At 30.8% G+C, this 11,312-nt stretch overlaps 3 protein-coding genes across 3 annotated transcripts; 1 reads left to right on the top strand and 2 right to left on the bottom strand.

Annotated features, from left to right (window-relative positions):
• Window positions 1-157: 157 nt before the first annotated feature.
• On the top strand, window positions 158-2,191 carry LOC108729133 (charged multivesicular body protein 7). The gene is made up of 4 exons (XM_018458102.1): window positions 158-704; window positions 950-1,727; window positions 1,808-2,000; window positions 2,064-2,191. The coding sequence occupies exons 1-4, from the start codon at window positions 394-396 to the stop codon at window positions 2,150-2,152; spliced, it is 1,371 nt and encodes a 456-aa protein (XP_018313604.1). The 5' UTR covers window positions 158-393; the 3' UTR covers window positions 2,153-2,191.
• Window positions 2,192-2,521: 330 nt separating this feature from the next.
• Window positions 2,522-8,682, bottom strand: LOC108729131 (limulus clotting factor C). The gene is made up of 8 exons (XM_018458099.1): window positions 8,258-8,682; window positions 7,165-7,204; window positions 6,667-7,077; window positions 6,170-6,591; window positions 5,837-6,061; window positions 3,575-3,867; window positions 3,158-3,485; window positions 2,522-2,921 (listed from the first exon to the last, which is right to left on the bottom strand). The coding sequence occupies exons 1-8, from the start codon at window positions 8,298-8,300 to the stop codon at window positions 2,665-2,667; spliced, it is 2,019 nt and encodes a 672-aa protein (XP_018313601.1). The 5' UTR covers window positions 8,301-8,682; the 3' UTR covers window positions 2,522-2,664.
• Window positions 8,683-8,768: 86 nt separating this feature from the next.
• Window positions 8,769-11,312, bottom strand: Pus1 (Pseudouridine synthase 1). Its single transcript, XM_018458101.1, has 6 exons — window positions 11,072-11,312; window positions 10,383-10,817; window positions 9,597-9,933; window positions 9,261-9,519; window positions 8,974-9,119; window positions 8,769-8,886 (listed from the first exon to the last, which is right to left on the bottom strand). Exons 1-6 carry the CDS (start codon window positions 11,136-11,138, stop codon window positions 8,781-8,783), a joined length of 1,350 nt encoding a protein of 449 aa, XP_018313603.1. The 5' UTR covers window positions 11,139-11,312; the 3' UTR covers window positions 8,769-8,780.

Genomic DNA, 11,312 nt, shown 5'->3' on the forward strand with positions numbered 1-11,312 from the left:
CAATCTTCAATCTAATCTTTAATGCCTAGTCTGATTTCGGCCTTTGTCCTCATTGGTCAAATTTCAATCTTCACTCTTCAATCTCGATCTTCAATGCGTAGTCTGATTCCAGCCTAATGCCTAGTCTGATTCCGGCTTAATGTCTACTGCACGTCATTTCACGTTTGGAGAGGATCTGTTTCTTTTATTTATAATTGTGTAATACTTTTCTATTTATAGCATAAGCACTTCTCAGTCAGAATGAGTTTGATAAAGATGAGAGAAACATCGATGGAAGATACATGTGTGCGAAAATAGAACGCATGTCTAGGATTAAGCAAGATTTTAATTTTATAACCTAAAATTAATTTGTGCGTCATGAAGTGATTTACAAAAGTTTATTCAATTAATCTCATGAATGACATTGACATTGACAGTAAAATGATCGGTGGGAACACCAGTGGCAATTCGCCACTACCAGCAGAAAAATTTCCAGAATGCTGGAATCAAGAAGAAAGGATGAGCGCGCTGTTCTCGCCGTTTCGCAGTAAATCCGCAAACCCGCAAGACTGGATTTCTAAATACAAGTTCTGGAACAATTTAATATACGAATGGCTGAAACATACCATGCAATGCAGTTTTTCTATTATTGATTTGAACGAAGTCTTCAAAAGAAAAGGCTGCACGCCGCTATGTTTAGTTACTGTAATTGAGGAGCTTCTAAGGTATTGTCGCAACTGTTAAATATAGATTAAATATATATTTAATAGAAATATTAATTTCGTATATTAAATATATGAAAATATATTTATAAGTACATTTTTTCAAACGTTTTTATTAGTCAATCAGTTATTATACTAACGGTAATTATTTATAATAAAAAATAGGGTATATAATTTAAAATTTAATACTTTAATTTTTATATTTTTTTCTGTTTTGTTAATATGTATATTCTGTAAATTTGTTTTAGAAATAACGAGATTATTCAAGAGATTGACTTTTTTAAAGAACCATGTGAAACATGGACAGCATGGTCAATCGACATATTTGTAAAGAAGCCAATTAACTGGTCGTTTTCCAAGGTAAAGAATTATGTTGTCGGCCAGAAGACAAATAGTATAGAAATTAAATACGTACATTTACAAATTGTACGAGAATTAGGTGATATTATCCTCTCCATTGCTGAAGTTAAAAAAGATAATATGTTGTTCCCAATATCGGAGATAGTAGAATATTGCAAGAGCAATACAAAAAAGCAGATTTCCGAGAATGCAGTGAAATTAACGTTAGAATGGTTAAAACAAAGGAAAAAAGTGGTTTTTAAGAAGAGCTCCAATCTAAATAGTGAACTACTAGTTAAAATCTGTGTGCAAACAGCAAATGAAATTACAGAGGTAGAAGAAGGCATGTATAAACTGACAAAACAGGAAAATGAACTAATCAAAGATATAGAACTTTTGGAGCATGAAAAGCTCAATATTGTTAATGAAGCGAAGTTGTATTTGGGAAAAGAATTGCGTCAGATGGCAAAGGCGCAATTAAGAAGAAAAATGGAATTAGAAAAGACCATAGAAAAGCGTGCGCAAGCTCTTGCAAATCTGCGCGTTCTCATCAACAATATCAAGGATGCACATTCTAACTCTGCTGTATTGTCTGCTTATAAAACTGGGTCTGATGTACTGAAGAAAATCGGACAAAATGGTTTAACAGAATTTGGTGTCAGAGATGTTATGGATGATGTTAATGAAGTAAATAGTTGTGTTATATATGTATTACTTGTGATTATTTTATACGAACGGAGAACTAATACCCATTATTCGATCACTAGGTTTTAGAAGAGAACAAAGAGATAGATTTAGTTTTATCTGAGACACTAAACAATGCAGACTCTGATACCGAATTGGAAAGGGAATTGGCAGAATTGTTAGATGAGGATAATGTAGATGTTTTCGCTGCAGTTCCTGATTCAAATCCAGAGATTGAAAAATTGAAGCAACGTTTGCAAGATTTATGCATGGAAGGTAAATATTATGGAATTTATTATATTTTATATAAAATAATATGATGGAATATATAATACACAGGTTTAGTTTCACCAAGTAAAGATGTAACTGCTTTGCCATCTGTACCATCCAATAAAGAAAAGGCATTGAAGAAACCTGAGTGTTTGTAAGTTGCAATAATCAAACTATTATATGATATTAATATCTTCATAGAATTATTTGTCTCATTTTTTAAAAATGTTTTACTGTAAGTCATATAATAGAAAACATATTTATTGTACATTATGTAAAAAAAAATGTTTAAAGATCTTTTTATTAAACATGTTTCGTATAACTTGATATATGTGAAGTTAAAATAGATATGACAATTAAAATTCTATTTCTCTCTATCCATTTTTTATATCATTATCTATATTTATGTTATAAATATAAGAATTTTTTAAAAACATAAAATGTTAGTAAGCGCAGCTCGAGTTGTAAAATTAATCTCATTTATCACATACATACAAAAACTTAAGAAAAGTCTTTAATTGTTTCATTCAATAGAGTTGCAACTTTCTTCACATAATTATGCATTTGACAAAAAATGTAGATGATTTATCAATAGTTTAGACTTACATGGCACAAGACAAATGCTTTTTTCGATAATTGTATATAATAATTAATGGTACCATTAATAAATTTAGGAACATCTCGTTTGAGATTCATCTGAACATAATGTATGTGTCTGATTTCGATCTATTTTTGTAATTACATCTTGTATCCATGAAATGTGCCTGGATAGTGTTGTATATAAGGAATACAAATTATTGTCACAATAAGCAATTCCATCCTTTTGTATCGTGCCGAGGGAAACACTAACAATACCTCGAAGATACCACAAATTATTAGTTTGAAAGACTAATCCGCCGCCACTGTCACCATCGCAGACAGAAGAACCTGAAACAACACAATGCTTCTGTAAGTTATCTTTCTACTTTTTTCAGCTTTGTATAGAACGATCTTAAATTTAAAAACAATTCTTAAATTTATCCTTTCCTCTTACTATTTTTTTATATAACTCTTCTATAAATTAAAATAAGTTTACATTTTTTACAAATATCTTTCTGATGAATTTAGTACAAAAATATAGCGTTATTCTAATTAATGTTATATTTAATAGATCTTTCACTAACCATTTGTGTGACCTGCGCAAAACTTATCATTGATAAATTGTTGTGTATTAGCATTTTGGCTAGCGGATATGCATTGGCTGAACGGAATTACAGGTACTGTTAGAGCCTGTAAAACTGCGCTAGATTCACCGGATGCGGTTCTACCAAATCCTGCTACCTTTCCAGAAGAGCCTACTTCCGGTAAACTTCTATCGTTTATAGTATCTATACATACAGGAACCAACCAAGTTGACAATACAAATGGTTTAACGAGTTCTAATATTGCGATATCCCATAAGTAATTTCCTGTAAGTCCTTGATAATTACGCACGATGTAAATCTGTTTTACCTGCAAGAAGGCATGTGTAAATCTACACTTATGATCAGCAATGTTCTTTCTAGATTAATTTATTATTTGCGATATGTATACTTCCAAACCTGATTCTTTTGAACGATTGAATTATGAGGATAATCGTAATCACGAAAGATATTTCCTGTTAATATATAAATTGATCTGGCATTAATCGGTTGCTTATTGTTCTCATCATATACACAATGAGCTGCCGTTATCAAGAGTTCTTCTTGAATAATGGTCGCTCCACAGAAGAATTTCTTTGACTCGTTTCCTGGTACATCGCGATACATCGTAGCGTGCCACGGAAATTCCGTGATACTCGGCAGTACACCGCCTACAATGGTCGGTTTAAGGAGGGGAGGAAGAGTGCCGCATACTACAACAAATATTTCAATTGGAAAAATTGTCGCGACATAATAATACAAGAAAGCGTATTGGACATGCGTGATTATACAAAAGGAGATAATTCACAATTACTGTAACTCCATTGCACGCCATTGTGATAATTTTATGATTAATGGGATGGGAAAGAGATTGAAATATATCAAAAAGTCACGTAAAAGTTTATTAAATATATTCGGTACGTATATGCGTACACTTAATAGTATATAAATTTATACATAGCATTTGTATAGTAATTAAAAATTGGATTTAATACTTTCATTTCCAACTTTGGTTTACTAGGAAACAATTTCAAATCAACTTAAACAGAAACTGTAATATATGTACACAGTAGGGTGGTTGTTATTTTAACAATTTTTGAAATTTAATGGGACACCCTCTAAAATGGTTCAATATTTCAAAAAAATAATATCAAATTTTTTAGTGAACAATTTTAACCCATGCCATCGGGGGCATAAATAAATATGCGATAAAATATATCACGCACTTGCATCTATGGTATTCATAGTCAAATCTTATATTTAAGATCATCTTAAGTACAGTTTTTAGATATGAACCAAGAAGCCGTATTAGCATCTTAAGACATTACTTAAGGCCGGAATCAGACTACGCATTGAAGATTGAGGTTGAAGATTGAAGATTGAAATTTGACCAATAAAGACAAAGAAATTTTAGCTCCTTTCATTTCGATTGGTCAAATTTGAATTTTTCAATCTTCAATCTTAATCTTCAATGCATAGTCTGATTCCTAAGACGGTTTTAAAATAAGAATCGACTATGAATACCGGCCTATGCGTACCTATTTTTGACACCACGACTTAACATGGACTTGCATCACATCTATTTTTTTAACAAAAAATTTAACTAGCCACAGCTTTTTAAAGGACATTAAAAAGAGTTCGATTTCAACCCAAAAAGGTGTAAGTAAAAAGAATAACGTTTTTTATAGATTTTGATCTCCTGAATATGACAAAATTATTAAAAAGTTCGTGGCATTTAAGGAACACCTTGAAAAGTAAACAAGAATATTGAAATTTCTTTAAATGTGTCATATTTATGCTCAATTTTTAAGGTGTTCTCTATCGATCCCGAACTTTTTATTAACATTATCATATTCAGGAAGTCAAAATCTATAAAAAACACTCTTTTTGGGCATAAATCGGACTCTTTTTAACATCCTTCTTTCAAGACCCCGCACAGTGGGCAGAAAAATTCGGCCAACGTTCTAATTCTTAACCAATTTTAAAGTTTTTTTTTAATTTGCTCGAAATTAAATGAGCCATAAGCCCATTTTGCATAAATTTTGATTATGATTCAAATTAAAAATCGCCCATCCAATATTCATTGTTGTATAATTTTCATTTTTTCTGCTCACTTCATTGGATCGACAATTTTTACTTTGGATCATAATCAAAATGAGTTTGCTCATTCAATTTCGAGCAAATAAAAAAAAACTTTAAAATTGGTTAATAATTAGAGCATCGACCGAATTTTGTCCACAAAGGTGTTTTTCCATCTACTCGTGCCCCGGTGGCACGAGTTAAAATTGTTCAAAAAATTTGAAAAAAATTGGTGTTATTTTTTTGAAATATTGAACCACTTTAGAGGGTGTCCTGATTAAATTTAAAAAATTGTTAAAATAACCTAATATACAGGTATGTGAATTATCTCTCAACGAGGATAATGATAAAATATGTAAAAATATTCGAAATTGTAGTATTTATAATGTACTATCTTTCTTTCATTGTTTTAAGACCATGCCCATGGCTCATCTGTTGCTACATCATTATTTGATTTTGATACTCTAATGTCTATATTTGGATTATTGGTATTCGTATATATAATGACTCTATCATCCAAAACTTCAATAAACGTAGCATTTCTATTGAAAGTGGGGTGAAACTTTAATTTAGTGTTATTAATGTAAATATTTATCAGCGGACCTGCAATGCATCGCATAGGTTCTGGTTCCCACTGACCATTTTCATTACAGCTCACATCCCTTCTTTGTCCGGTTAGTAGATTAGTTTCAGGTTGATAACTGATAGTTTGACATTCCAATACCGCTTTTGTACTTGGTGGAACTGGAGATTCACAAGGTATCCATTTATTATTGTATGTACAGGTAGCTCTGATTGATGCTGTAGTCAAACCTTTGCAGCGTATTTCTATCAAACATTTTGAATAATTAATTAATAATTCGATATTTAAAAATTCATATATATTTTTTCAGGAATAATTAAATATTTCAAAAATATATAATTCTTGTTTTAAACCTGTGCAAACTGGTATATCAAGCCATTTTCCCTCCAAGAAGCAGCTCACGTCAGCCTGACCTATTAATTTATATCCCGAATTGCAAGAGTAGATAAGGCGAAATCCTAATCCCAGTTCTGTTCCTTCTAAAACGTTACATTCCTGTCTATCTGAGCAATGTAATTGATGTAATTTCCAACGACCGTTCTGCGGTTGCGGAGGTGCTCTACAAGTGTTTGTGCCACGTGTTGGTGTTGGAGTCGGTACAGGCCATCGTGTTGTTTCCGTTGTTGGTCGTATCGTCGGTAAAGGTGATGGCCACCCAGTTTCGCTGCATCTCGAATCCTCGTCTGATCCATCGACGCATTCAACTACTCCGTTACATCGTAGATCACCATTGATACAAGCTCCGTAAGAACAACGGAAAGCTGTCGGAGGACAACTGCAAACAGATTAACAGTTATAAAACGTTTCTCATGATCGTTTAATCATTTTCAGCATTTATAAAAGATCTCACTATATTGATCTGCATTTTTCAGAAGTTTCGTCAGAGCCATCCGCACAATCTCGAATTCCATTACACATATTGTCCTTATGAATACACTCGCCATTATCGCATGTAATTTGATTTGTGGTACATCTATTAGGTCTGCTTGTAGGTCTTTCTGTTTGATTGTTTGTTGTGTTTTTTACGCACTGAGGCTGCGTTTCGTCGCTGTTATCAATGCAATCTTGGACGCCATTACATACGGAATCTCCATTTACACAAGCACCATAGTTGCAACGAAAGGCATACCTATGACACAGAATCTCTGGTTTTGTACACTCGGCCTCTGTCTCGTCAGACGAATCCCTGCAGTGTGGTGTGCCGTCGCACAATAAGTCACCAGCTATACAGTCTCCATTGTAGCATCGAAATCTGTCTGATCTGTTCGAACAAGTATATTAGCTAATACTTATTTGTTTAAATTTAAAATTATTAAACATTACATTACTTTGATATTTAAATACTTACTCACAATCATAAGTTTGTGCATATCCAGAACCAATGCACACTAGAAAATCCAAAAAATAATTTTGCTCATAAAAATCGATCTTCTATTATTTTATGTGTTGGACAATTATACATGTAAGTTGGAATTATTTATTAAATTATTTTAATTATATAATTAAATTTTTTCAATAATATACGTAGAAGAATTCTGTGTTTGATGCTCGTATTTTTTATGATAGAGAAACCAATTATTGATTGATTGACCATATTGGCTAGCATAATATAAGAAAAACTTCAATAAACTTTAATAAATGTGGGAGAGATATGCGTTATGTATTCGTGTATCATCTTCGCTTATTATCTACCAATATAAGTAAACATGTATGCAAGATATTCTTCTACACTGAGGTTCAAGGTCACTAAACTGGTTTCTGAAACTGGTTAAGACTACTTCAGAAATTTCTTGGAATGTGCGAATATATAATTACTACGAAATATTAATTAATATATAATACGAAATTTCTTCTAACAAATGCAAATAGATAAAACAAATTTTACTAACAAAAATATTTTCTATTATTTATAAATTATTAATTGATTGATCATTTAATCAAGATTAAAATATGCAAACTAAATAGAATTTTGTCAGTTAAGTAAATTAAAACTTCAAAATGTATTATTTGACATTTTTCTAAAATGTATGTTATATATAATGATATATATAATGTTATTTGACGTAATTTCGATACTGTGAAATGTGTAGAAATATATGGATCCAAAATAAATCGAAACAAATGTTATGTCAGAACACGAGGTAATAACATGATAATAGCATCAATTAAAATAATTGCATTTATAAATATTTTCATGAATATTTATCAATGCTATTTCATCAGTAAATGATTCAAAAGAATAATAGAATGTATTGTATCTTTAAAATTCTGTTACACATTATCCAATTAATAAAAATATAAATAAAAAATCTTCGAGAAGGAAAGTTATAGTAGAAAAATTTTTTTATAAAGTTGCAGCTTTACAATTACTTTTTAACAATACCGTGATAGTTCTTATTTATATCACGAAAACAAGTTGGCGTCATATGTTTTTTTCTTACCGTAAACAACTATTAGTGTGGATATCCATTGAAAAATCTGCATGGTAAGGCAAAACGTCAGTAATTGCAGTTTGTGCTTCTTTATATCTCGGCGTTCAACCTCTCACTGCAATCATCTACACTGTGTGCCACGAGATTGGAATTACCCAACGCAAGCAAAGCGTCATCTTGGCGCGTGTAGTGGGAAGTACATAAACAGGGAAAGTACATGCTCGATTTGTTGTATGCTGCAAATTAATCTAAATTAACAAATCGAGAGGGGGGCCAGATGGCATGATGACGTACATGTTTTCAATTCGGTTCAAAGAACTTTGCAAGATAGGGATAATACACATTTTTACTAGAATGTTTGATTAGAATTCTGACATCATTACTGCTTTTGGTTTTACAAGAGGGAACTTTATAACTATAACTGGAAACTTATAATTAATCGTGTAAGTAGGAAATCTTAAAGATAATTTAAAAACTTTCTTTAATGTTTCTTAGTGCATTTGATACAAAGACAGAACTATGTATTTTACACCTAAACATTATTATGCATGGCTTCTTGTTTTTTATCATTCTCCACAGGTAGCACATCTTTGTTACTAAAAGAATAAAAAGGGAGGCCTACCAGCCATTTTAAGGTTCTATATAATATTAAGTTAAGGTATATATATTCAAATAGAGGAAGAAAAATTTATATATTTTATATAAAGTATGTTCAAAAAGGATACGTTTGTTCTGAAATTTCGGTGTCTATCATGTGTTGCAAAATATATGTTTTCTGAAACTTTTCTACTTCTTCTTCACACTCCTTCCAATCTAATGTTTCATGGAGTCCGTCTGTGCCATATCTTTTACCATAATTATCATAATGCACCTGTTGATATATTTAGTCTTTGAATAATTCGTCTTTAGGAAACTTAATATTAATCTCACAATAGATTATATTAATAGATTAATAATAAATACTAAAATAATTTCACATATCAATAAAATATGTGCTATCAAATTTTCTTACATGACACAGACATAATCCTAAACTAGGTGCAAGTGGTAAGTCCATCTTGTCCATTGTCTTGAATGCTTCATCGATTGTCTCTTTGGATATCATGTTCCTTACAATCGCAACTACAATTGCGACCATTTTTCGGATTTGATGCAACATAAAGCTTTGTCCTTTAATTTCCAATACCGCTAATTCTATATCATTTAAAACGAATGTTTTCGTACAGCAGAAACTAATTATATAGCGTCGCGCGCGTGGATCCAATGGTTTTCTGAATTAAACAAAATTTGCTTCAGTTTTAAGTATCTAAATGAATAACTATGTTCTTTTGAATTGATATCGACTTACACTTTTGACGTGAAGTTATGAAAGTTGTGAGAACCTTCAAAAAGTTTCAAAATCGAATTTAATCTATCTAAAGATTCTGGAGATAATCTATAATGAATGTATGACTTTCCATCAATAATTGATAACTGTTTGATTCTTTCATCTTCGTCAACTTCCTCTCCAAGTTTTAGCAAACTTTGATCTTCTAATGCAAATGCATAGGAAGGAATGATATATCTATAAGTACGTGCATCACATTGATTTTTGCTGTTGAAACCTTTTGTCACACGTTTTATTCCAAATACTCTGATGACATCAGGTAAGAACTGATTTATTACTGTTTTATCACTGTTCTCCGCTGTAAAGAAAGTTTGATATTTATAATTTAATAGTAATTTAATAGATATAATTTATAATTTAATATTCATATAACATAGTTTAAATAAAGTTTATTTTCTTTGTTACTTTTAAGCTTAAAAAATTTGCCTTTTATTAATAAAGACTGTGTTCAACAGAAAAAGTAGCTTTGCAACTGTTGCATGATTCTTTAGTATGATTATTAATATGGTTCTTGCTCTTAGTTCCACACTAGATCTGAATGTATAAATCAATCATATTAAAAAATCTTGCAACAGTTATAAAGCTGCTTTTTTTTGTTGAATGCAACCATTAATAACTTAAATAAAAATAGCACTGTAAAATTAATATAAGCATATTATAATTAATATAATTCAAAATTACTCTTAAATAATAATTCTTAAAAAAGATATGTATAAAAAAGATTAAGATTTAAAATATTTATCTTACGTAATTTCAGTGAAACAATTTGCCTAATTGCTGACACTCCTTTGTCCGTACGTGCAGCCCTTTGAAAATTAATCGCACGTATATTCTCAAATTGTTCTTTAGTTATCAAGTCTGCCTTTAGTATGGCAGTAATTAAATCTTCCTCAATAGTTTTCATACCAGGATTTCTTTGCATACCATAATAGTCTTTGCCAACATAGCCTAGTAACATAGCATGATTTTTTCTCTTGATTCTTTGTATCGTTTCCATTTCTGTTGCTTGTACTTTTGTCACTTGTACTGTTTCCTCTTCTGTCTTTTGCACCTTGGTTTCATTTTCACTGCCATCATCTATAGATCTCTTAGTTCCATGCATAGTATTTATATCATCAGTATTTACTTCCGAATCAGTTGTGGGGTGCATTGTAACTGAACTAGTTCTGCGATAAATGTTTTCTGAAACAAATTTACACGAGTATTAAACAGTATTCAAACTTACATGGACATTAAGTAACATCAAGTTAAATTAGACTTGAAAAGAACTCAGTTTAAACTTAACAAAAAGAACAAGTTATAATAAAGACATTTTAAACGCTGCATATATAATTTCTTCAAACTTTTCATACGTTTATACGAATTTGTTTCATGTAAAAATTAATTAATCTGTTAACATATTATCACTAATATGTAATATTATATACTTTGTATACCTAACTGAATCTTTATCCAACAATTTACGGATTTACTTGAGAGGTTGTAAATTGTCCTGTACAACATTTGCGGTACCTTAATTCCTATCTTATAAATAATTCTCACGTTAAAATAATTCGAATTTCTTTTTCTTGTGCTATAGAAAATCACGTCATTTATAATATCGTTATAAAAACCGTAAGAATATCAAACTCAGAATTCACATATACACAAGTCGATGTTCATGCATAATCCTCATGC

Source organism: Mycetomoellerius zeteki, unplaced genomic scaffold (assembly GCF_001594055.1).
Source record: "Mycetomoellerius zeteki isolate Tzet28-1 unplaced genomic scaffold, Tzet1.0 scaffold70, whole genome shotgun sequence".
Classification (NCBI taxonomy): Eukaryota; Metazoa; Arthropoda; class Insecta; order Hymenoptera; family Formicidae; genus Mycetomoellerius; species Mycetomoellerius zeteki.

Bases quoted from the DNA above. Each gene is read 5' to 3' on its own strand.
- LOC108729131 (XM_018458099.1), bottom strand. From the start codon at position 8,300: ATGCAGATTTTTCAATGGATATCCACACTAATAGTTGTTTACG. The intron at 7,205-8,257 runs GTAAGAAAAAAA...TGGATTTTCTAG, and splicing joins CACACTAATAGTTGTTTACG to TGTGCATTGGTTCTGGATAT. The intron at 7,078-7,164 runs GTAAGTATTTAA...TTGTTCGAACAG, and splicing joins GCACAAACTTATGATTGTGA to ATCAGACAGATTTCGATGCT.
- LOC108729133 (XM_018458102.1), top strand. From the start codon at position 394: ATGAATGACATTGACATTGACAGTAAAATGATCGGTGGGAACACCAGT. The intron at 1,728-1,807 runs GTAAATAGTTGT...TTCGATCACTAG, and splicing joins TTATGGATGATGTTAATGAA to GTTTTAGAAGAGAACAAAGA. The intron at 2,001-2,063 runs GTAAATATTATG...TATAATACACAG, and splicing joins GCAAGATTTATGCATGGAAG to GTTTAGTTTCACCAAGTAAA.
- Pus1 (XM_018458101.1), bottom strand. From the start codon at position 11,138: ATGTTGTACAGGACAATTTACAACCTCTCAAGTAAATCCGTAAATTGT. The intron at 9,934-10,382 runs GTAAGATAAATA...CTTTCTTTACAG, and splicing joins AATTGTTTCACTGAAATTAC to CGGAGAACAGTGATAAAACA. The intron at 9,120-9,260 runs GTAAGAAAATTT...ATATATCAACAG, and splicing joins TAGGATTATGTCTGTGTCAT to GTGCATTATGATAATTATGG.